Source organism: Sylvia atricapilla, chromosome Z (assembly GCF_009819655.1).
Source record: "Sylvia atricapilla isolate bSylAtr1 chromosome Z, bSylAtr1.pri, whole genome shotgun sequence".
Taxonomy (NCBI): Eukaryota; Metazoa; Chordata; class Aves; order Passeriformes; family Sylviidae; genus Sylvia; species Sylvia atricapilla.
The window spans coordinates 20,003,751-20,029,406 of record NC_089174.1 but is presented as its reverse complement, the minus strand read 5'-3'; the positions used below and the strand labels follow the sequence as shown (position 1 = coordinate 20,029,406).

Genomic DNA, 25,656 nt, shown 5'->3' with positions numbered 1-25,656 from the left:
GGAATCTTTCTTCAGACTGTAAAAGAGGCAATTTCAGGGGATGACATCTAGAAAATCACTAGTCATACTGAGAAAAGAGAAATCAATCAGGGCTCTATTTTTCCAGCAAAAGAACTAAGGATCCTCAGATGAAGCTATTGGAGATGGTTTAAAAGTGTTGATAAAGGCAGTCAGTAGGGACTCACCGTGAGTAGAAGACCTGTGGTCCTCCTTTGCAGGGAGGTGAATTCCTAGGGGAAGCTGGGTGAGTCGTGGAACAAAAATCCTGAAGTGCTTCTGAAGACAGAGGTGCAGTAGCTGGCTCAGTAAGTCCCCTGGACTGGGAATGGTGTGGGACTCAGGGAGCACTGGGAAGCTGTCTTCAGGGTTTTGCTTCCTGTAGTTGCTTGTTTACAGCTGCTGTTGGAAACAGGCTGTAGAGTGCATGTAGAGTGTAATCCAGAATGGTCCTGCTTATCTATGACAATTCAGATCGATACCTGATGTGTCATTTGGGGCACCCCGATGATTTACCCCTTGTACTTCTGTAAACAGCAGTAGTTTCAAGCGTAAGAACTAAGCAGCAAGCAAAGATTCTCTTGCTAGGACAGACCTTTCTTTGGTTATTTTTAGAAAAATGGTGTCATCTTGTCACTTTATGTCTCCAGTGTTTAAGTTGCTCTCAGGACAGCAGAAGGTTTGATCTTGTAGGAGCCAAACAATGGTAGAATTGTGTTTTGGCAAATTTATTAATTCTAAAGCACTATGCAGGTTTAGAGACATAAGCAGGCTGGATGTTGCACAGAGGCCTTCACAGCTCTTAATAATAATTCTCATTGAGATGAACTGTGGGAACTTTTCACTTGTGCAGAGCAGTGCTGTAATCAGCTGTCTGCAGAAGCAGATGAAGAAGAACTTCAATTTGAAGGCCAGAGGCTTTTAGGAAAGCAGAAAGAAAGCTGGAGCTTGGAACACCTCCATGCCATTGGCAGAGGTTTGCATGGATGAACAGAAGAGAAATGCAGATAGAATTGTTTCATGTTCCTAAGCATCAGCTCTGTGATGAAGATGTATGTCATGACAGAACATGGGAAGTATTCATATTCATATCCATGGAAAACACAAAAAATACCTAGCTCTGGGTTGGATACACCATACTAAAGCACAGAAATTTATTATGGTAAAAGAATATGAATAAACTAAAATCTATATTTTGTAAGCTTGGAGTTGTTGACTTGGCAATGCTAAGAGGTCTCTCCTACATTTCAAGGTTTAGTGTGAAAACTTTATTGCTAAAGCAGTACTATCTGCATTTACATAGAACACCCACTAACACTGAGAAAAACATGTATAGCTGAATACTTACCTGTGTGTGTGCATGCATGAATCTTTCCATTTTTGTAAGCTGAATTTCAGTTAGCTGGCCTAACTGCCCTGGAAATGTTAAAGCCGACTCTTTACTCTTTCTTTTTTAACTTCAGTGGACTGTATAATTCTGCCAGTGATCGCAATAAATCACCAAAGTTTCCTTACTCTTGCCGAAGGAACCCATCTGGTGGCAGTGAGAATGAGTCTGGGCAACCAGTTCGGAGGAGGTAAGAGCCTCAGGATTAATTACCGTCAGCTTCTCTGTGGAGAATCTTGAGATCCTGCGTGCTCAGTGTTCAGCTCGTGGAGGCACAGCTGGGTCCTGGCAAAGGGGCTATTCCAGGGGCCAGTTGTTAGTCAAAAAACACCTGAGCAAAAATGCCACGGCTGTTTTTTAAAAGGAAGCTTTGTTTGGGTTGTTTGTTTGTGTGTGGCTGTAGGAAAATTATGTTAAAAATGTGAAAAGTTGTATTATTGGCATGTGCAAGATTCCTTTCATTACTTTTTGTCTGGTGAATGAAAGCACTGACGGATTTGCTTGCTTGACAATGAGCTTCCAAAGCAGTGTTATAAGTACATTTCTTTACTTTAACTGCCTCAAGGATTACACAAATGAGCCATAAAGCTGTCTTAAACCGTCCCATAGGTGAACCACTTTGCATTAGAGATGATGCCAGCAAAAATACAACTGTGTCACACTTTCAATTGGTACAAGCTGAATTGAATGACTTAGAAGAGTAAAATTGAATGGGTGGAGATTCTGTGCTGTGAGTCCTTGAGCATGTCCAAAAAGCAAATTACAGGGACAGTTCGGAAGGAATAGAGTATTGAGAGACTGTGTTACTTGGGATGATTTGTCCTGCTGAGAAGCTGCTTTCATCACTGGGGCACCCTGCCTGGTGCTATGATCTGTTATGAAGCATAAACAAACACAGATACTGTGCCATATTCATTGCAGTCTTCCAGAACTGCCTTAGAAGCCAGCATGTGAGAGTTATCTCTCTTTCTGACAGCTCTGGAATGAGTCCCTGTTCAGCCTTCAAAGACAGAGCTTGCAAAGGGGTCTCTGACAATGCAGAGATATTGATGAGGAAATCTAATTTGATGTGGAGATTTTATCCTTGTCAGGTTTCTGAGCTTGTTCAGACCTTTTATCTGCCATTGGCGGTCTGGGACAGGAGAGAAGAAACTCACCCATATAGTGCATGTGACCTCAAATAAATCAGTATAACTATTGGGTGGTGGAATTATGTTTATTTGCTCTGTTGGATAGAGTCCTTGTAGGTATTAACAGCAATGTGTTTCCTGAATGGGTTTTTCACTTTTTAACCTTAGCTAAGCCCCAGGCAGCCCCTCACTCCACCAGCAAGATCCGTGAGAGATCAGGAGGTAGAAGCCTTGTCAGCTGAGAAGCAGTTTAATAGGGAAAGCAAAAGCTGTGCACACAAGCAAAGCAAACCAAGGAATTAATTCCGTTTCCTGTGGGTGGGCAGGTGTTCAGCCATTTCCAGCAGAGCAGGGCCCCATCACACTAATGGTGACTTGGGAGGATAAACCCCATCAGTCCAAATATCCCTTTCTTCCTCTTCCCCCCACTTTATACACTGAACCTGATGTCACAATGTCTGAAATATCCCTTTGGTCAGTTTGGGTCACCTGTCCTGTGTCTCCTTGCAGCATCTCATGTGCCCCTGGTCCCCTCTCAAGTGTGGCCTTGGCTCTATACAGTCCCTAACCAGCAATAACAAAAGGGTGTCTGTATTATCAACCCTAAGTTCAGCACAACCCCAAGACACAGCCACGTGCCGCCACTGTGAAGAAAACTAACTCTACTGCAGACAAAACCAGTACAGGTTTTCTGATACATTGCTAGCTTAGTTGTCAGAAGGACTTGTTTGGATTTGTAACAACACAGGAGTAGAGATGTGCAATGCAAAACTCAGTCATGTCAAGAAAAGTGATTGTGCACTATGCAGCAGGAAATTTTTTTTATCACCTGGGATTTGCATTGGGCTGACCTAGTCAGTGGATAGACAGTCATGCCAATAGCAATTTTTCTCTTGGGCTACCACATAAACAAAATGTTCTTAAAAGTCTTATCTCACATGTGAGACTATGAAGACCGACAATAGTAGGTAGATTTTAACTTAATTATGCCTTCCTGAGTCTTGGTTTTATTCTTGCACTTTTCCAACTGTTAATAACAACAGCTGTGCAGTTTATGCACTCTATTCTGGGGTTAAGAGGAAACCACCAGGCTTTGCTATGTTGGAAACAGTAGGGAACTCTAAAGGCCAGCACACTTAATTTTGCAAGTCTGGGGTTTGCAATGAGAGCTTGAACGGAATCATGCCTTCAAAACTTAGGGCAAAGGTGCCCTGAAAGATTTTAAACAAACGTGCACTATTTTCTCTGCCTGACATCATACTGGAAAAAAAATTTCCATCAAAAATCTAAAACACTGTGGGTTTTTTAAAATGGGTAATTCTGTGTATTTGTATTAAGTAACTGTGTGAAATTTCATTAAAACTTCCTTACTGTCACAGGAAAAATCAAAACAGTGGTGAAGATTCAGATTTAAAGCAAAGGAGAAGGTAAATATATGATCTATAGCAGCTATAAAATGATATTGGTCATATTTTGGTTCAATGCATCTCCTTTCCTTCCTTCTCCTTCATTCTCCTAAATGCTTAAAATGTTGTTGTGTTATCACCTTCTAATTTTTTATTTCTTGTCTTTTGCTAAAATGCTCTTTGGCACAGCCTCATCACAGCATAGTCTTGTTACTACCCCATGTTAGAAGCAGCTTGTGAAATTTCCTAAGGGCTTATCTGCAACTTGAAAGTCAGTTCCATAAGTTTTAGCTTTCGGATTTTGAATTTGCAGATTTGTTTTTACTTCTCCAGCCTCCCTACCTACTTTAATTAATCTGTTTTGCAAGGAAATGTGCTGTCATCTGAGATGAATTGTCCTGCTAGAGGTAAGGGCAAAGGCATATGAAACTCCTCATGGTTCTCTTGCTGTCTTGCACATTTTTTGTAAAGTTTTCTTAAGCTTTTCCTCCCTGCCCCCAATCTCCCATTTCAGACTTGACTAGTTGTCACATTTCAAATAAAATGCAGGTGTGAATTTGGGCGTGCCCTTCAACAACTTCAGTTTTCCACAGATCTTTTGCCACATCTGCTCATCATGACTCGATTTAAAGCTTCTCCTTGCTCTTGTGCTCCTGCTTGCACTGCTGGAATAAGGAGACAGTGCGGTGCATTTCAACGTCAAAAGCTCCTGGAGCTTGGGAAGGAGAGGAGGCACTTCCAGGATCTGAATCACTGCTGCAGCACGGGAAGGGAGCTCTGGCAGAGATACAAACATCTTGGGACAATCACAGGAAGCCAGAGAAAGTGCTCACATACTTTGTACTTACTATGAGATAGGAGAATAATTTTCAGAAGGATTACAAGCATTACAAGCTGCCAGTGATAGTCCTGTGATAGATGTCCAGCATGTAAAACTGAGAAGATTTAGTTAAGCATCTCAAGTGGAAAGCTTCAGTACTCAGAAGGGAACTCTTCCCACAGATTTGTTATTGTACATTGCAAAAGGCCTTCTCCACTTCCTCACGATTTGGCTATTCTCCTCTCATTTTAATCAGAAAAAGACTGTGTCAGAATGTGAGCTTTCTTCAGTTGTCCAAGCCTTCTCCTAGGCTGTATTTGTTGTGTCTCTGGTAAAATTGACTATGACTTCTTTCCTGTTCCTTATGCCAGAGCATATAGGTATTCCACCTGCAGAATATCAAATATATATTGCATGATGAGGAAAACAAAAAAATAAAGGACAAAAAGTACCTCAAAATCGTCAGAGATCAGGATGATCTCATGTTCTTGCACCTGATTTAGGAAATTATCTTTTTTTCCACCTATTTTTGGTATTTTATTCAGTTCAGTAAAAGATGATATTTAATATTCAGTGAAAGATAATATTCTGACAAGAAGCATGAACATCTGCCACTCAGCTAACAGCTCAGGAGCCCTTCTGTGTCCCCACAAGTGTTTTCCTGACAAGGAACACAAGGTAATTCAATATGCAGTATCCAAAAGGTGGATCAGAGTTCCGTTGCTGAAAAGTTAGAGAAAGGCTTATCTTGAGTTTGATCAAACTGGAAGTTTTATCTTGTACTTTGCCTGTCACACTGTGATTTTTGCCTGTTTTGGTGTACCCTATGAGATAAATTACTTATATCACAGTAAGAAACATTTTGTCGTACTGAAAGATGTTGAAGAAAAAAGTCATGCTAATGACTTGGAAGTGTGAAAGAACAGTGTTGCTCAAATGACTTATTGATGTTGATGTTAGTGTAAACATCTGATAAAACTGGAGTGGAGAAAGGTACGCTTTTGGCTGTGTAAGGTCTGTTGCAGTTCTAGAGCATTTTTTGCTCTTAATTCTTCCATTGTGCTTGGTGATTCTTTCTGACACCATTTTTAAATTTTCGTTCTTCTTCTGGGGTTACAGTTTTCTATAGTAACACACATATTTTTTTATCCCCACTTTGAGCTTCAGCCAGAAAAGTATGTTTTTAGCTGGCAACATGGATCACCTGGCTTTAAATTATCAACCTGAAGTTTGGGGATGGGGATGTCACCGAAACTGTGGGAAAACCAAAAACCCTCCAACAACATTTTCAGTATTAGAGAATCAAGCAATTACTTTATTCTGGCCGGGATGTTGTTCTGACCAGGATATGCAACAGAAGTAATTTCATCCACATGTAGCCTGGATGAGCAGAGGAAATAATTCCATGACACGTACATTTTACTAGATTGTTAATTAACTTTATACAGTTGAAACCCATAGAGATTGGTTCAGTGTTCATTGGTTCCAAGTTAAGTAGGTCTTAGTATTTGGTTTTCTATTGGATATGAATTTTTTCACTTCTTGTTAATTTGGTCTTCATTCTTATCTCCTTTCCCAGACCACGTGTCTCTGACCGTATAAGGGTTGATGTTTAGAGTTGATGGTAGTTAATTGTCATTGATGGTCATTAGCTTTTGTGTATCTTTTGTGCTACTTCCAGTCTGCTGTTAAATTCCTCATGCCTTGCCTAGTGGAACAATGCCTTGGTAAAAACTTCAATTATCTTCCCTGGAGGCAAAGGGAAACAAACCTGGCTAAAGCTATTAAAAAAAAAAAAAAAAAAAAAAGTAAACTTGATATTTTTCCAACAGAGAGAGGCTTCTTCTCTGGGGGAAACTTCACTTTGCCAAATTTATTCCTTTCAGGCAAGCTGGGTTGAACTGATTTTCCTTGACTTTAGCTGTCATCCTATTCTAAGATGTGTTTGTTTGAATGGGAGCTATTTGAGCTAATGATTTCCTAATTTAGGAGAGAAGGGAGAACAGACTCCATGGATGGAGGCATTTAAAGGCTCAGCAATTTGATGAAGTCAACCATAATTCACTGGTATTGTGGAGAATTTCATGAGGCTCTCAGGTGTGTCAGAATGACATCTGTAACAGTGTCCTGGTTGTTTAGTCATTGTCCTCTAGAAAGCAGAATGGTGTGTGCCTGACCACATAAAACAGCTCCATCCTGCATCTGTGCTGTTCCCTGGGAACAATCTTCTCTCATCCTGTTTGGGCTCTTCTTAAACCATTAAAACATGGAGTGAGCAGCAACTCATGGAACTTCTTACCTTGTCATGAAATCATCCCCTTACCTGTTACTTACACCTAAGGGACTGCTTTCTCTTCTTGGCTTGTTTGAGATGTGGTTTAACAAAGCTATCCTCTTATGAATGTCAGGAGGCATATGAAAATATATATATCTACCAGCATCATCAGGAGTTATCCCCTTATAGCTCCTGTTTCATGGCCAGAGACCTGAGAAGAAAAATGCTCTTTTCCAGTGCAGCAAAACCATCACCGATTCCAGCTCCATACAGCCTATATCCTTGTAGACCAGCTCCTGTTAGTGTCAGTCAGATTTCCTCATTAGTCAGCTGGGCTGACTAATATAGCAGAGAATAGTCAGTATAGCAGAGAAACACTTCTGTCTTGGGGAGCATTCATGGAATCACAGAATGTTCAGGTTGGGAAGGACCTTTTTCAGATCATCAAATCCAACCATCCCAAGACCATCCTCACATTAAAGAGCTAACAGTCTAAACCAGATTTTGATGAGAGTGCCAGTTGTTAGAACCTAGTCAGTGGCACGGTGGCAGAGATCTGTTTTCTAGGACCAAAGCACTGACCATTGGTCTGTCTGCTCCAAAATGCAATTACAGATTTAAGGGTCTCAGGTGGTAGAGACGAGTTTGCCTGTAGATAGTGCAGCCTTCTTTTATCCATAAAGACCATCAGAATCCTACTGTTTCTTCCATGCTGCCTAACATTCCCTTCAGACAAGCTGGGTTCAGCTGATTTTCCTAGACTTTAGCTGTCCTAATCTTCTAACACATTTTTGTTTGAGTGGGAAATATTTGAACTAACCATATTCTGATTTAGGAGAGAGAAGAGAACAGACTCCATAGACTGAGGACTTAGGAACTTACAGGATGGAAGTTGAGGGCAATAGAAAATATAGATCTGTGAGCATTTTGTTTTGCCTGCAAACCCAGAATTCTGTATCATTTCTGTTGAGCGTACCACAATGTGCAAGAAGGAAAGAGCCATATGTGTTAGAGATGAAACATTTCACACCTCCAAGAAATACACAAAAAAATGCTGAACAGTAAAATAATACAATTTTTTAATAAAAACGAAACAGTGAAATTATTCAAAATTAAAATAGCACTCACCTGATACTACACTCTGGGTGCACTACTTTTGAAGCATTTCTTCCCAACCAGTGAGAAAAAAGATAATATGACTTGCAGGTGTAGACAAGCACTCCAGTCTTTTTATTCTGGTTTTCTGAGTAATGTCTTTGCAGTGTTGTTCCTTCCTCATTTAACACTGCAATAGTTTTGATGTTAGTAGATAAATTTATTCTGAGATGTTGCTTTTCTCTCCTCCAGGTCACGGTCCCGCTGTAACACCAGCAGTGGCAGTGAATCCGAAAATTCCAACAGAGAGCATCGGAAGAAGAGAAACAGGTGACAATACATTAAACATTTTAGACAGGGAGACATGAAACACAGACGAAAGGAGATGGACTTCTCAGATAAACCTTGTAAGAAGGGATCTAACATATTTGATGTGTATAGAGTCCTCCTGAGGCAGCTTAAGACCCTTTTCTGAATAAGAAGGGTAATAATTGCCAGTACATAATTACAGTTGTATACAATGAATGCCTGCCTTCCTTTTGCTTGGGAAGAAATCAGTAATGATCAAGTACACGGCCCACTTAAAAAATACTTGCAATATAAATGCAAATAAAGTGGATAATATCATGATAATTATATTCTCTGCATATACTTTTACCTCATAAATTCAAGTGCAGATTTTTTCAAGCAGAAAATAAGCTGTTCAGAAGTAAAAATATTTTCAGTGGATAGGAATCTCAATATTGTTTTTAAATGAATGTATTTAATTGTATAAAGGTTTGGTTTTCCAGAATGTCAGGTGTGGGCCCAAACCCAAAGTGTGTACAGCATCAGGTTTTAATAGAGCAGCAGTTGTTCATATCGAGTGATGATAACAAGTCCTGTGTTATATATATTCTATTTTTCTTGTTGCTGGTACGAAGAAGATGGCGTAACTACTGCTCTCCTATAAATTTCCTTCAAAGCTGTATACTTTATGTTGCACTGGAGATAACGACAACCTAGAGGTATTTCTGAAAATACACTTTATAAAAGCACGTAGAATTTTCTCATACTGCATAAATACAGTGCAAGAGAAATGTAACTAGACAAAAGAGAAACTGTTTAAAGGCAAAGTTTCTAAGTTACTGTCTGCATGACCTGCCACTACTTCTTCATGACTTATATTCAGTGATAAATGATTTCCAGATCTCTGGAAGCTCTTAGAAATAATTGCATGCTAGATAATGCTGCAGGAGTATGCAGCATAATTACATTCTCAGCATGACTTGCAGTAGTTAAAGAAATGTTAAAAAATCATTGTGACACTCACATGGGATGGCATAAAGCACATCTGAGACATAAGATTTCTTTGAGGCTTACCTAAATTAGAGCACAGTCTTGTAAAGTACTTGGCTAACAATAACCTAGTGTGCATGGTTTTCTTTCCAACTGAGGTTTAAATGACATGCTGAGTGTAGTTTCAGTGATCAGCAGTAAATGGTATTTTGTATCCCTTTTTTCAAGAACATTCTTGCCAGGTTTTTTTTCCTCCTGCAAAACTCCTTGTGCAAAGCGCTCCACAAGCAAGTGAAAGAAATTAGAGACTGACCACAAGAATGTTTTTAAGAACTCTTGGCAATATAAAGACTGAACTGTAAGAAGTATTAAGTACTGCTTATCATTTTGGGAAGAATGAAAGGGCCTTTACCAAGCCTTCCTTACCTCAGGGAAAAAAACCTAAAAAAAAAAAAAAAATTTTTTTTTTTTTTTTTTTTTTGGAGGGGGGTTGTTTCTAAGTGTTTCACATTTTCAGAAATGTAAGATACAGCAAAAATATTAATTTTTCAGCATCTCTTGATCTTAGGTGATCCCTTGAAATCCAACAAGATAAAACATCATTATCAGTGTTAGATTAAATAAGTACTAAATGAGCTGGAATTCTAAGACTTGTTCCTTGTGTGCAGGTGCAGGAAAACAGCTAGTCATAATGAATTTCTGCATTTTGTTAGCGGCCACAGCAGGAACATAACAAAAAAGAAAGCTTACTCTCAGAAAGATAGCTTTCCTGTTTTTAGAGGTGAGCCAGCCATAACAGGGTTAAATAGAACATTATGATGAGGCTTGCAACTGTTGTTACTCAAGTTTCTGCTGTTGCATAAACTAATACAATTTATTTCCCAGTACAATAATCAGGTCCCTGACACAAGCAGAAACAAAATTGTTTTATTTTATTGGAATAAAATGAGTGAGTATTCATATTAACTATATATATATTAACTATAGAAACCTGTTTCTGGTCATAGTAGAGTAGAATATATTGTTCACATGACAAGAGACTACTGTGACCTATTTTCCAGAAGAAAACAAATTATCAGAGAAAACCAGAAATGTAGATGAGAGCGTCTGAAGATAGAACACTAGAAAAATCTTAGGGAAAATTTTACTACCCGATCTCAGTCTTTGAGGTTTCACTCATAATATGAATGTTTTCTCTGAAGCAGATATTCATATGAAACTTAAGAAGAACCTGTGATGAGCATATTTCAATCACAGAAGAAACGCTTTTGTGCTTTCAGTCCTGTGGTCAAAATTTATTGTGTACATAAAAATATATTAAAGGAGCAGACAGTGTGCACTGCAGCATAGTTTCCTTCCTGACTACACTTAGAAGATGCATCTGATTAGAATCAGAGAGTGACTGAATGGTTGGGGTAGCAGAGACCTCTGGACCACTTGGTCCAGCCACTGCTTCAGCAGGGCCACCAAGAGCCAGGTCTCTGGACCATTCCCATGCAGCTTTTCAGTATTTCCAAGGATGGAAACGCCACCACCTCTCCGGGCAACTTGTGCCAGTGCTCAGTGAAAAGAATGAAAGGAAAACTGTAATGAGCTTTCAGTACAAGTGCAACAGTTTTTATTCAAAATTTATTTAAAAGGTTTTTTTTTCTGTCACCAGAATTTGCCCCAAAATTAATAAAATTTGAATATTGCATGCAAATAATGTATTTCATGTAGAGATTGTGATCTCTATTACTTTGATCATATTCTACCTTGTTAATGTGAGCATTCTACCTTTCTTTGCAGCTGCAAAATGTATGTTTTGTTTCTTTGTGTTTCCATCTGGTAGAGTTCTGCTGTGGTGCAACAGTACTACAAGTGTGCTGACACTGCTTGTTTTGATAGCTGCGATGCTAACTTTTATATATTTAGATTTTTGGTATTTTTGTGCAAGTGACTGCTGTGTGTGGGAGGCAGTTGGTGGTGTCTATACCATATGGGATGATTGCTGTTTGCACAAATTGGATTATTTGGGATGAAAATCACAAGTCATTACTTGTTGCTGTGTGAGTCCTACTAAATCCTTAGATAGAAGTTAATACCTGTCAGCAGATTACAGATTTAAAAAGATTTGGTTAGAAATCAAAACCTGAAGTTGCAGTCTTCTTCAGATGCTTCATACCATTTGGTAGAGTTGTGGCTGTTTACAGTAGTGGGGATTGAGTTCAAAATTCATTATGCATGTGTGAGAAGATCTGATTAAAGGAAAATCAGAAGCCTGTGTAGCTGGTTTAGCCTGATACAATTCAAAACTCAAAGAGAAAAGTACGTCTGAAATGAAGAGCAGCAACAACATACTTTGAATTCCCTACATCTCCAGTGTAATCCCTTTATCTCTGTTGGCTTCTTTGTTTGTTTTACCTTTCAGTCTTCCCCTCTGGTTTCTCCAGTATCCCAGTCATACCATCAGATCAGACAATCCACACTTGGGTGGTATTTTCCAGGGATGTTTTGAAACTCCTGCTGAATTTTAAATTCACTGCTGTAACCAAGCATATCCATTAGCTCCACCACCATAGCACTTCATCCTAGCAGTCATATGTGCAGCCTTAAAACTGTGGGAAGCATCTGTGGAGCTTTGGTCAAACACTGCCTGGCTGCCTGGAGGGCTGTGGCATTGTGGAATTACTGCAGCCTGCTAACAAACGTGCTGAGTTCACAGCATTTTTATACTCGTTTCAATCCGTAATGCATTCCATTAATGAATTATTGGATTTTAAAGAAACCAAATTTTAAAAAGAAGAAATAAAAGGCATAGCATGTCATTTAGATCCACACAAGTCATGACAGGGACCAAAGCCTCAGGGGTTAGTGCAGGAGTGCCATGGAGATCTGCATGCATCTTGAGGTTTGTTGCAGGTTAGTATGAAAAGATGATTCTTCTGAGTGGGGACTCACCAAGGGGATTTTTCCCTGGATCCTAGGAACGTGCATGCTGCAGTAAAGTACTTGTGGAAGTTGCAATAGTAGAACCTTGTATCATGATGTGGGTCTCCTATTTGGTGCAGATGAGGTAGAGTGGAATATGTAAACAGGAAAAAAATTCCATATGTTTGGCTTGGGCTGGGAAGAAGAATTCAAGTTGTAGGTCTGTCCTTAAAGGCATGGATTGTTACATTTTTTACTCACACCGTTTCTAAATAACAAATCAGGGAGCTTCCTTTTATATAGTTCTTACATTTTAATGTAGTTTGGGAGCATTAGTTAAAATTAGCAAGGTGAAAGTTTAAGTACAGCATTGCAGGAGCCGGATTTTTGGCGGGGGTAAGTGGGAGGGGGAATACCCCATTGCTTCTCAGAGCATCCTGCCCTCAGAGCCCCCAGATAAACTCTTGGTACCTCTTTCGCAGATTACGGCAGGAGAATGATATGGTCGACTCGGCTCCTCAGTGGGAAGCTGTGCTGCGGCGGCAGAAGGGGAAAACCCAGGCAGATCCAAACTACCGGCGATCCAGGCACAGATCTCGATCGTATGTAGCACTTGCACCCTTTGATGTGTAAATTAAGGCTGTTGAGTCAAGTTAAAGTGCAGCAGGAGTATCTCCAGTGCGGTGGAGGTCCTCAGTGCTGAGGAGCACAGCTTTTCACATGGTACACTCCCGAATTAGCAGATTTATCTTTGTGGTCAAATTGCTTTTGTTTAATGATTTCAATTTAGGGCACAAATAACGCAGAGAGGGCTTTGTAACAAAGTTGCTGAGAAACTCTGTCCATCATCTGGGAAAAAGTCCTGGATGGTTCTGTGGCTCATTGAACATTAGTTCTGTAATGAGTACAGTGATTCCTCTTTTCTGAGCAGCAAGTCTGTGGAAGCATTGAGATTTTATTTGAGAGCTGCAAAATTTTTATTAAATACATGCACACCTCTTTAATGATATAATATCTACAGTGGTGTTCCAGATGAAAGCAGCTGCTCATTTCTATGTCAAATTATTCCTGACATGCAGCAGTCAGTGGTATATTGCATCCCAATGTCAGGATTTCCATGATGGAGCTGTACTGCCAAGGCACTGCTATTCCTGCTTACAGCCTGTCCTGACATGGTGAAGTTATTAGCATTTGAAATTAATTTTCTCAAGCTGAGGAAAATATGGTTCCCTTTAATTTACAGTTTTCTTCTAAAATGGCTTGGTTTTGGGGCACAGACATACTGTTTGGTGTCACTGAAACCACAGTCAGCATTGAAGTTTCCAGCATTAAAATGCACTTGAGTTCTGTTTCCAATGGCCCATGTTGCTAGAACTTGTTGCTGTCTCCAGTTTTATAGTGCAGAGTTTTATTTCTTTATGAGGAATAGAATTTACCTTTAAAGATCCAAATATTGGATTTTTTTACTTTAACAGGCTTTGTACAGACTTTTTAACTTTCAGCGGCACAAAAGTCATGTGTTATCAGGTGTAATTTTACAATTATATATTTCTAAAAGCCAGGAATATTAAAGCTCACTTGCATGGAATCCAGAAAATACAGTTGATCAAATTTGATTTCCGTCTGTTTTATTATATAGAGGAAGTGCTGTAAACTAGGAAATGTACTCAGTTAATAATATATAATAAAAATTAAATTTGTAGCCAACTTCTATTTTTTACCCACAGACTAGGTAAATCTCCGTTGTTTGGACAGCATGGGTTCCCTCTTGTGGTTAACTTAACTTATGAAATGGCTTTGATTTTTCAGCACAGTGACATTCTGAGTTAAACTACTTTTAGTAAAAAAGCCCATAGATGTGAAGCATATAACATAAAAAGCAAAGGTCCTAGAGGAAGCAAAGAAATGAGGAAGTCCTGAAGATTTTGGAAGGCTTCTCATTTCCTTTTGCTATTGTTTTAGTTACTCATGTATTTCTCCTTTTTATCACACTCTCCAGTTAAAAAAAACCAAAACAAAACAAAACAAAAAAACCCCAAAAACAAAAAGAAACCAACAGTGAAATAAGCCCAAACTAATTATTGGAAAAAAAATAGTAAAAAACATTGAACTGTTAACATGTAGTACATTATAAGAAAATGTATTTTATTTAGTTTGGCTCAGCTGTTTGTTTACTTGACTGGATACAGGTCAGAAGAAAAGGAAGCATAATTCCACAGGTTATGGTTGTTTTTGTTTTAAGCATTGTCAAATGGTCATTTCAACTTGCCCATTTAAAAATTGATAAAAAGTCTTATATTTAGTAGAGCAGGTAATTCTTTCACAGTAAGTCCATTATTTCATTTGTAAATAGAGCTTCCCTTTGGATAGGTGAAGCAGTGGCTGAAATGTTTGTTACTGTGCCTGGCACACTGCATTTCATTTATTTGATAATGCGTAATATTAATAATTCGTGGTGGCAAGGTGGTGTCTCCTTGGTCTTTGGAATAAAAGTATTTGACAGGAATTTGACCTTTCTTTCTCCTCAAGGAATCAGCAAATGCAGAGAGCTCCCAATTCTAGCTCCCCAGGGTTTATTTTCAAGAGTTCATGTAAAACATCTGTGTAGCCGAAGGGCTTTTTCTAATTAGCTGAATGGCCATAAAATTCCACGGCTATTTAAATGTACCATTTGTGATTTAAACTGAAATATTAATAAGGGTGCAGATGCAGGCACGAAAAATAATGTCGTTCTTATTAATGTCTAGAGCTGCTCCAGGTTGTGCAAATGAAATAAAAAATAAACAAAATACCCCCATGAGATTCATCACTTACTGGGCATTCTATTATGTTTCTTGTGCTTTAGAGAAACTGATTAGCATGCAAATTGTACAGAAGGCATATTGATCCAGATACTGAGATAGGACAATCTGAGTCCTACATATCAAAACTGTGAGTTCTAAAAAAACAAAGTAAAAGGGGGATTGTGATCTGGCTTTGAAGATTTAACAGAATTGTTTTGTTGTGGGTTATTAAGAACCATACAAACATGAATTTCCTATTCAGTATATGCAATACCTACATTTCATCTTACATTTCACCTTTCTTTTTGTAAGCACTCTGTCACTTTGCTTTCAAAGGAAGTGGGAACAGGCCCTAACTGCAGAATGTGAAGTCTAAGAGAAGTTTGTTCTGAGGAATCATTGTATTTAGCCTTTTTTTTTTTTTTTAATGGAATGCCATACTGCTAAATTTGTATTGTACAGCAAAGTCTTTGTTATTAGTGTAATTGCAGGGATGGAAAGAGGGGAAATGGCAGAGATCACAGAGCAAAATACCTGGAGCTGATCCCAGAAAGCAGGAGACACAGCTCCTAGAAAATGCAGAAATTAAGATGTCTTCTTATTTAACCACTCTCTTTCCTTGCTGCCCCACAAATTAATACTTCTTACCATCAGTGAGGCTTCACATGATGCTTTGTAATACTTCAGACTTAAGGCCAGGTCCTGAACTGCTGTGTTTCCGTGAATAAGTAAAAGCCATGAGCTGATCAAATGGCTCAGTGGTGTGCACAGTACCTGGTTTTGTGCAGGTCCTGGGTTAGGGAGCCACCCTGGGGCTTTGCTTCCTTGGGCAAACTAGGGCTTATAAGCACGACAAAGCCTCCTTGGAGAAGCTTGAATTTTCAGGGCGCTTTCATATCCCCCACTGTCTGATTGTTCAGCCTCAGAAGAGGATGCCTATCTTTCCAGCCCCAGGGTGAACACAGGGTTTGCAGCTGCTATTTTGTGAGCAGAAAACTTCATGGGGGCAGAAAGTAGTTCAGAACTAAGGGGTGAAAAAGGCTGTTAAATGCCATTGCATTTACTACATCAGGGAATTAAAAGCAGTGTGGACTGATGTAATGAGAAGAGAATGCAAGAAGGGAGAAGGAGTATTAGGAGTATTGTAGTTAGCCCCTTTTTTTTTTTTTTTTTTTTTTTTTTTTTTTTTCCCCCCCATGGGATGCCATACTGCTAGATTGGTATTGTATAGCAAAGTCTTTATTGTTAGCGTAATTCAAGGATGGAAAGAGAGAAAATGGCAGACATCACAGAGCAAAATACCTGGGGCAGGTCACAGAAAGCAGGAGACACAGATAGAAATAAAAATCAGAGAAAACTAAATGCATTATAATAAACAGAAACACACAAAGCTTTAAAAAGCTCTGAACACAGAGAACAAATGGACTGCAAACTACTCATGTTGTAGCTGTTGCCTTCATGAGAAACTGAGGAGCTGGAAGGGACAGCAGTATGTCAAGGATGGGAATCATCCTGCCTGGAAAGCCTTGGAGCCTGAGGTGGTTATGGATTTAATTAATTTTAGCGCTACTAGGGAAACACAAATGCTAAGTTGTTTTTCACCCTTTGATCTTTCTTTGGTGTTTATAAACCAGTCAAGTAGTATCTTCCAGTACTTCTGCTCCTATAAAATCTAAAAAGTGCCCCAAAACATTGCCATCCCAAAATACTCTGCCTTTAAATCAGCTGTATAGTGTTTACTGCAATATAGATGTCTCTGAACTTTATTCCTAAGCTGAAGTCTGGAAATAAGCCAAACATGGTAATGGTGAAATAAGAAAATAGTTAAACTGTTAGTGGTACACAGCAGTTTGGAATTGTTTCTGATACATCTCTGTCTCTGGGCAGGAAGAGCTCACTTAGAGGTGCAAAAATGCATATCTCCACTGTCCTCCTTGATCTGCATCTAAATTCGGATTATATCCATCCTAAAGCATCTTTGAACATGATAGGCCTTTTTGTTTAAGAGAAAAAAAGATCAGACTCTATACCTGATGGTGTAAGACTTAGTATTTGAGAAACTTTGGGGATATTTATTTATGTGTGCTGTGTGTGTCTGAAAGTTGCATCCCTCACATTTTAGATGGTGTGGAACGGTCTAGCTGTTGACACTGAGCTCATACAATGACAATGAAAAAAGTTGTCTGATCTCTCCATGCAAATGTAGTCCGTGCCACTGTCTAAAATCTTTATCTATTACTTTGAATATTTTGGGTGAATTCTAGGTGCAGCTTAAACAACATTGGTGGGTTTGCACTAACCTTGCAATAGTAAAGGAAAAGGAAAAATACAGAGGTTCCAGTTAGAACATGAATTATATGATTCAGTAGAAAATGTGAGACTCCCTCAGGCTTCCTTTGCCTCTATGTCTGCATTTTTTTTCTCTATGTCTGCAATAGGGAGACTACCATTTTTAGTAAGTTCTTTGCCCGTGAATTTAATATTTGCTAAAATATTTAGGTGCATAGGTAGACATAGTTGCTGGTTTGAATAGTTTGTTGATGGGTTCTTTTTTGTAGTGTACACCAAAAATAAATAAATTGAGCAGAAACCCTTTTTGGAGATGACCAAAAAGAGAAAGGCTGCACTGTGATTGCAGTGGAGCCACAGGTCTTTACTGGTGCCCACTGAGAATGGCTGGGATTACTGGTCTGTGGCCTGTCCCTCCTTCTGCCCACCTGGGATTCTGTGGGCACAGGACATTTCTGAGGGCCTTTTTCAGAAGTGTTACTCCAGAATGTGTTGTCCTTGGAGGGATAAGTGTTGGCATGGACTGGGCAGTGATTTGGCTTGCGGAATCCTGCTCTTTATATTTTGTGTACACTCTTGCTGAAGGCTGGTGGAACTGGAATTGTGATTGAGAGCCTGTCATTCAAGAAATGACATTTCAGTTGAAATAAAGCAATGAAGTTTGATGCATTTTCTGAGATAACAAACCTTAAAACTGAAGTCACTGGCGGATTACGTTTATCATGATTTCTGTGTAGGGTCTGTGCTGTTAAAAGTTATTTGAACAGCAACATGTCAGATGATGGTTTTCACAGCTGAGCCTTTGTTGTCTTTATTGCTTTTTATAGGAGAAGCCCAGATGTACAAGCTAAAGAACAACTTTGGAAGCATATTCAGTAAGTATGGCCTTTGTAGTGAATGAGAAATGTTTGGTTTGTCTTTAATGTAGTTATTCAAATCCCCTCCACTGTGGCATTGCACTGATTTAAATTCAGTAAGCTATGTATATGTTAACAACCTCCTGTGTGTAGAACATACTGCACGTCATTGAATGCACTGAATAAAGATTACCATTGTATGTAAATAAATTATTAAAGAACAATACATCATTTTAGAGATTTATTCCTGTGTGGCTTCCAAAATGTCAATATCAACACTTCTGGCATGACTCCATAACTCCTTAGAAAGATATTTAGCAATTCCAAAGCACTCATAATGTTCATGATATTGTAAAGCAACAAGATCAGATATGCAGGGAGGTGAGAGGAGGTGGAACAAGATGCAACATGCAGTCGAAGCAATCAAGGTGAAGTTACACTTATTTCAAAATTGGCGTCCTATTTTGATGTCAAGATAGCTTCAGGGCTGATAACAGCTTGTTTTAGTAAATCTTTTTAGTCCAGTATAATAAAAATTTTTGTACCTCACAGCTACTGTTATATTTTTTACTTTTCCTAATCCTTTATAGGAAGGAGCTTGTGGATCCATCTGGCCTATCTGAGGAGCAATTGAAAGAAATTCCATACACTAAAGTAGAGTGAGTTTACATCAGAATTTTTTTTGTGAATATAAAAGCCCACTTTTCTTTCTTTACAGTGAACTCTGTCCTACTGAAACAGGAATGGGTTTACACATAATCTACAAGCTCATACCTATTCCAAAGACTTCCCTAGGATGGGTTGGGTGGGAATACCTAATCTTAAAATCGAGTATTTTTTCCTTTTCAAAATAAGAAAAAAAAACTTAATCTCTCCCACACACTTATGAACTTGTCTGTATGTTCTGTGTTTCCCTATGCTAGCCATGAATCTTTCTTATATTATAAAATACAGAACCAGAAAGAAGTTAATGTAAATAAGAAAATCCATTTTTTCTTAAACTTTTTCTTTGTTTTAAATATTCTGTTCATCCAAGGCACTCTTTGACCTCTACAATCCCTTCCCTGGCTTGTCATGTGCAGCTGCCAGGGCATAGCTATTTCCTTAACCAACACTGCGATAATTGCCCATTTGGGATTTCACTTATCAGTGCAAGCAGCTGAATGTGGCACAAATGGGATCCTGGGTTGCATTATAATGTGCTTCCAAACACCACTAAGCAGAAAAGGTTGATGTTATGGATGTAGAAATTAATGCATTCTTTATTAAAGTTTCATTCTCAAATATGGGCATGTCAGTTTGTGACCCCTGTTCTCTTAAAACATTGAATTCCAATTACGGACTTCTAAAAAGAAGCGTCAGCCCTTTAAATTCAGCCAGTGCAAGAAGCCATCTGTTACACTTTAGTAAGAAATGGGAGGACCTCTCAGTCTGAAACTGAATTTGTTTTGTGCCAAAGATCTGGTTTACCAACCTCCTGTTGTGAATTCTGTGTCTGTCTCAGGACTCAAGGTGACCCCATCCGCATACGGCACTCACACTCCCCTCGCAGCTACCGGCAGTACCGGCGGTCGCAGTGCTCTGATGGGGAGAGATCTATCCTGTCTGAAGTGAAGTATGTGAACGTGGTTATTAGCCCTGAACTAGTCTAGTGCAGCCCAAAAGTTATTTAGACATCACGGTAGTAAGAAGCAGCATAAATGTGGCTTGTTGGTGGCACAGAGTTCAGACAACCCCCCAAAGGGTAAGTCTTCAGAGGTAAACATGAATGGAACAACTCCAAAACCATTTACGTCTGTTCTCTGCCACAGTGGCTTTCTTGATCCGTTTGGAAGGAGGAAAAACTGAAAAGGCTGAAATAAACCTGTATTGGTCTTTAGTGGTAGGTCATAAAGTTGCTTAGAGGATGAGAATTCCTGAGTTGCTTTCCAGATAATTTCATCCTTGATAGTGGTGTTATCTGCTCTGTTAAGATGTTAGCTCTGTGTTTTGTTTCATGGGAACTCTAGTACAACCCCGTTTGTCAATAGGTGGATCAGTCTTTCCTAGATGAACAGAAGACATGGATGGAATGGGATGGGCTATGCCCTGAAGGTGCCCACAGATGATTAGCATGACAGCTTTCAGATGTCCAAAGTCAGGAGATAAAAGCCTTTCAGATCTATAGAGCAGTTTCTATAGGTCAGTTTCATTGTTCTTCCTCTGCAGAGTTATAGTTTACTTCATTAAAGCAATATCCATTTTATGATATCATAATTCCAGTGTCAAAACTGATCTGGTCCCTCCACTGCCCGTTACACGATCTTCAGATGGGAAAGGTCCCAGCATTCAGCTGACTCAACAGGTTAGTGATTGTACATCCTTCACAATTTTCCTTTATATTGGAAGACAGGTGGGGCTCTAATGCTTAATTTAAGATGGTTCTTGTTTTTCAGTGAAAAATAAAGGTGAGATTTTTGTTTCAGCAGCAATGTGAATTGAATTTTTGTTTGTATTCCAAAATACATGTAGTTCGGTAGCATATGCACCTGTGAACACCTGCTTCTGCTGGTGGAGAACTTTTTCCCAATCTGATGCATCTCTGCTCCTCACAAAAGGAAAACTGACTTTTACAACTTGTGAATTATGCAGATGTGGTTGCGATGCAATTGTAATCACATCATTTATTCACCTCTTTTAGAGGTAGTCTGAAGAGTTTTGTTGCTTGGCCTTGAAACAGTCCTTTTCCTTTTCCTTACCACCCCACCCCCAACCCCCGCCCCCCCAAATACTTAATAAATTTTTTTGGCTATTTACATCTAAAAAGGACAGAATTTGCCTTTTGTTAGTCCAACTTAATCACTGTCCTTCATCATATATTACACTACCATATCGCTCAGTTTTAGTAGTTATATTGAGCTCAAAATGTGAGAAGCAAATTCTATTCAAAAGCACTCGCAGGTCTTATGTACAAACCCACAAAAGAACCAAAAGATGGAAGGAAGAATTCCAGATACCTAACTTACCACACCAGTAATGTAAAAATGTTCACTGTCTACAAACGCTTCTCTTTTCCCTCTGTCTCAGGCTCCCTCACAACGGTGGCCATTAATTCCTTGTGAGTGTTTGCTTCCAGTGTTTTGCTAAATATCAGATAATTAATTATGACATTTCCTGAATAGGTAATAGCACAGAGGGGCAACAGCTTGCAGGAGGCAAGAGAGGAAAAGAGTTCTATTTGGTCAAATGAATGTAGAGACTTTAATATTCGAGATGAATGTGTATATATATATATGTATATATAAATGATCATACTCATAGCCTAAGGCTTTGTTGCTTTAGCAACAGTTAGCAAAATACAGTGTTTAAATTCTGCTGTATCTTTTCAACAACATATTTAATTTATTCTCTTCAGAGGCAGAATGGATCTAAAGACAGCCTAATAGAAGAACCATCTCTGCTATCCACTAATAATGTTGATGGAAAACATGCCACTAAGATCGTAAAAACTGTCCAGGTGTCATGCTTCAAGGTGGAGACTTGACTGATGAATTGAAGATGGTGAATGGATTTTGGTCTTTGGAAAGTCAGAATTTGTTTCTGTGTGCAAGAGAAGGAACTTAAGTTGATGTGGTGGTCTTTCCTTCAGGACACCTGGCAGTGCAGCCTGCTTCCTGGGAAGACTAAGCAATGGTTTCATCACCAACACCATTCTAGTGGTGTGACTGATTGAGGACAAGCTGCCTGATAGACAACCAAAAGTCTTTGCAAAACTGAAAGATCAGAAGTTACATTTCCAAAAAATGAACAACAAAATTGCTGCAACAAAACAGGCTTCATGGTCTGCTCTGTAACTGAATAGCCTTGTTCCAAGAAGTGACTGTTAACTGATGTGATCAGGATCAGATGCTTCAAGATAAGTAAAATAGTCATACTTTTGGTCAATTGTGCAATACAGTGTGATATGGGGAAATTATCTTCACAATTTATATGGGGATCAACTTATGTCCTGAGACATAAGGACAGATAGCTCTTACAAGGGTTTTTTTAGCCTAGCACAGTAACAAATGCTCCTGTTGTTGATAAAATTTCTGACTCAACCCATACTAGCTCAAAAACAACAGACTCCTTAACATGCTGTAGCAGTGAGTTCCAGAGGTGATATGGACTTACTTTGCTTTGGGCAGGTTTAAATGTTCTAAATTTAGAATGTCCTTTTATGCAGAGGCACTATTTAAATGAACATCCTATACCACATCTACCAACTTGTCATAAAGAACACTGCAAACTGGGAAATATAAATTGACCCACTTGTTAAGACTGTTTAGCAAGGCACTTCAGTGCTGGTTAAATAAAACTTGTGGAGTAGTATTTAAGATAGCACTAGATTAATAAATCTGTCTTAATATCTCATATAAAATAATCTAACAGTTTTCTCTGAGCCATTTCTACTGTTAAAACTACTGTTAAAATTAAAATTTCTAATGTTAAAATTACAAAGGAAGTATTTCAGGTATGATAACTATAATTTTTTTTCTACCATCATGGTAGGAATACTGAGTTTTAATGATGCTGCACGTTGAGTGGTTATCTTCTAATATATATCTGAAGTGATGCCTGGCTCTCCTCTTGTCTTATCACTTCCTACAAATATTTGAAAGTCATTTCTCTGCCTCCCATTTGTCCAGAGTCAGCACGTGGATAAGCCTTCAGGTGTTGCTGACTTGCTAGGGACTTAGCAAAGTCTTTGTGTTATAGAAGTAATAATTGCTAAGCGTAATCATTGAACTAAGTATTGAATTTGTCAGATAGTGTTGTGAAGAGCTGTAGCAGCTCACATCCCTTTCTACATCTGTCCTCTTTACATTCAACCCCCACAACCCACAGAGAATTTGCAGTGATCCTGTGTCTTCCTGTCAGAAAAGCAACACATCTTGAGAACTGGACATGTCTAAGTTACACTTTACAAGAGGCATGAGATCACTAATAGACGTTTTAAATGACTACACTAGTAAGCAAAATGTGTTTTATTTTCCACTTCATTTTTTGATTCTTCATTGTTTTATGATCTGAGGTGATCAGGTGGCTGTTACTAGCGGCAGCCATACAGTTTATATATTCCTATCACAGTATGGAGTTGGGAAGTGCTGCATTCTGCCAGGGATGGCAGATTCACTTAATACTTTTCTTTGGTGATTTACTTGGGACAGCTCTGCTTCTACAGTCTCAGTGAACAAATCTAAGGCGAGGAAATAGTAAGAACCCCTCTGCAGTAAAAATTCAGTTTTCATGTAGGTTCTTCAGAATTTTTTGAATTTAGTATGGATTTAATTCTAGGACATTGTTGGGCTTGGCTTGAAGTATTTGCTTAGTTTTGTAAGTTGTTGAATGGTTTCATTATCACTGCTCCAATTTAAAGGGATCCTTTAAATTTATGGATTTATGGCCTAATATGGATTTATGGCCCATAATTTATTTATGGCCTCATGTAGTACTATCATGAAGAAGAGTTAAGAAAAAAGAAATTTTAAAAAAAATCCAAACCCAAACCACAACAAAAAAATCCCAACCAACCCCTAGGGAAAAAAAAATTACTATGGCAAAATGGCCTAATGGAGAGCACCTTTTGGAAGACAATTGAAAAATAACAAACTACACAAGAATTGGTACAAGTGTCTGCAATGAAAGCTGCTCCTTGTTCTTTTGAGAAGGGTTCCAACTTGGAGTACTACACGCTTGTAGTTTACTGCTTTCTAAATCATTACCTTTAGTTTACTATCCTTACTCAGGCGCAGGTAAGTAGCACATATCTACCACTGCAGGAGGATTTGTGTAATTATTTGAGAATTATCTGTACATAGTGTATTTATCTTGCCAATCTTTCAATATTGATCAAAGTTTATATCCAGCCTTATGTTTTCCTGTATGCTTTCATCTTCCTGTGGCCTTTTGTGTGTGATTGCTGGATACCATCAGTCAAGTGTGTCCTATTCTACCCACTGCGCTACATCAGAAAACAGGCTTCTGTCAAGTCTAATAGTGAAAGTTTTCAATACTCATGTCACTGGAGAACCATTTTATAATCAAGCCAACTTTTTTGCATTTAAATGAGAAATTTATGGAGCAAGCCCTAGATTTGAGTTAGTGGTCTTCTTGATGAGACTATGTAGGAAGCAGGTTTTTTAGTAAGTCTGATGTTAGCCTGGGCCACTACAATCCAGTTCTGTGCCCACAAAACACTAAATCCTCCCATGGAATGCTCCCATTCCACATTTTCCAGATGTTTTGTTGTGCCAAAACAAGGCAAAACTTGAAACAATGACATCACTCTCAGCCAATAGTACAGAAAACCAAATTTCTTTCATGTATGTGATTCTCCTTTCCCTTCAAGCTTCTTTTCCTCAATCATTTGAGGAAAAGCACCTTTTTAAATGATCTTTTTATTTTTTGTTAGAGATGCACACAAGTGATCAATCACTGAAACCACTTACTGTGTCATAGCTATGCCTCCTAGACCTGAACCAGCTCTACATATCTAAGTGACCAGCCTCTTACAGCTTTGAGCTACACCTTGCCCTCTCCACTGTTGCTACACTTCCCCAGCTCTCCTGGGGCATTCACTGCCTAGAGACAGTTGCATTTTTGGATCTGGAGTCTGGATGTCAGTCTAAAATACTTGTACATCCTGATGAGCCAGGCAAAAGACATGAGATGCATAACAGTACCAGGAAGTTTACCCTGGAGTTGAATGCCATACAGACCCATGCTCATTTGGACAAAGGATTGGTGTTTGATGCATTCTCATCCTAATTCTCCTGAACTGATCTCAGGCCAATGATTTTAATTTTGTGCCTCTGCCTTTATCTCTTCTGAGATTTCTCTAAGTGCCAAGCATTGGTAAGTTATAAAACTCTCACTAATTACCAACAATTACAAAATAGTTGTACAACCTTTTGCAAAACATGTATTTTATACAGTAAGGAGGGCTTGCTAACCACAGCACAAAAGCATTGCTGTATATCCTGCATTGGTCCCCTTGCTTAGTTGGCTGGTTTCTTTCATTAGGAACTAGCTTTGACCTGCTGTTTTCTACACTGGACCTCTTACCAGTATTACTAACTCTGCAACTTGTATTCTAATCAAGCTTATGATATTGATGATGTTTGCTGAAAATTCATTACCATTTAAGTTGCCAAATTCGTTCCCTTTATACAGGTGGATATTGAACTGCAGAGATAGCATATTTTCTTTCGGGAAGATTTAATTCAAAACTCCTTAGAAAGGTGTTTGAAGACAACATACATGAACATACCAATGTGATACATTTGTCCCAGTACATTAGGTATTCATGAAGCAACTGTGTGCTTTATTTTAAAATGAGTTTTATAGATGTGTCAATACTTGCTTCCAGGTTATTTAAAAGTCAAGTAAAACTTGAATTTTTAGGGCA

The 25,656-nt window shown here is 38.8% G+C and overlaps 1 protein-coding gene across 3 annotated transcripts in view; it reads left to right on the top strand.

Moving 5' to 3' along the window:
- Window positions 1-25,656, top strand: part of EPB41L4A (erythrocyte membrane protein band 4.1 like 4A) — a 121,402-nt gene extending 95,746 nt beyond the window's left edge. The window contains exons 15-24 of one of the 3 annotated variants that reach the window (XR_010745788.1): window positions 1,461-1,574; window positions 3,894-3,941; window positions 8,363-8,440; window positions 12,781-12,900; window positions 18,198-18,245; window positions 18,818-18,886; window positions 19,732-19,842; window positions 20,490-20,571; window positions 21,622-22,126; window positions 25,422-25,656. Coding sequence is in view for 2 of the 3 variants with exons in the window: in XM_066339112.1 (XP_066195209.1) it covers window positions 1,461-1,574; window positions 3,894-3,941; window positions 8,363-8,440; window positions 12,781-12,900; window positions 18,198-18,245; window positions 18,818-18,886; window positions 19,732-19,842; window positions 20,490-20,571; window positions 21,622-21,750 (799 nt within the window). In the remaining variant the exon portion in view is untranslated. Of the gene's footprint in view, window positions 1-1,460; window positions 1,575-3,893; window positions 3,942-8,362; window positions 8,441-12,780; window positions 12,901-18,197; window positions 18,246-18,817; window positions 18,887-19,731; window positions 19,843-20,489; window positions 20,572-21,621; window positions 22,597-25,421 lie in introns of those variants that run through there. The other 2 variants (XM_066339112.1, XM_066339111.1) reach the window with 2 other exon arrangements.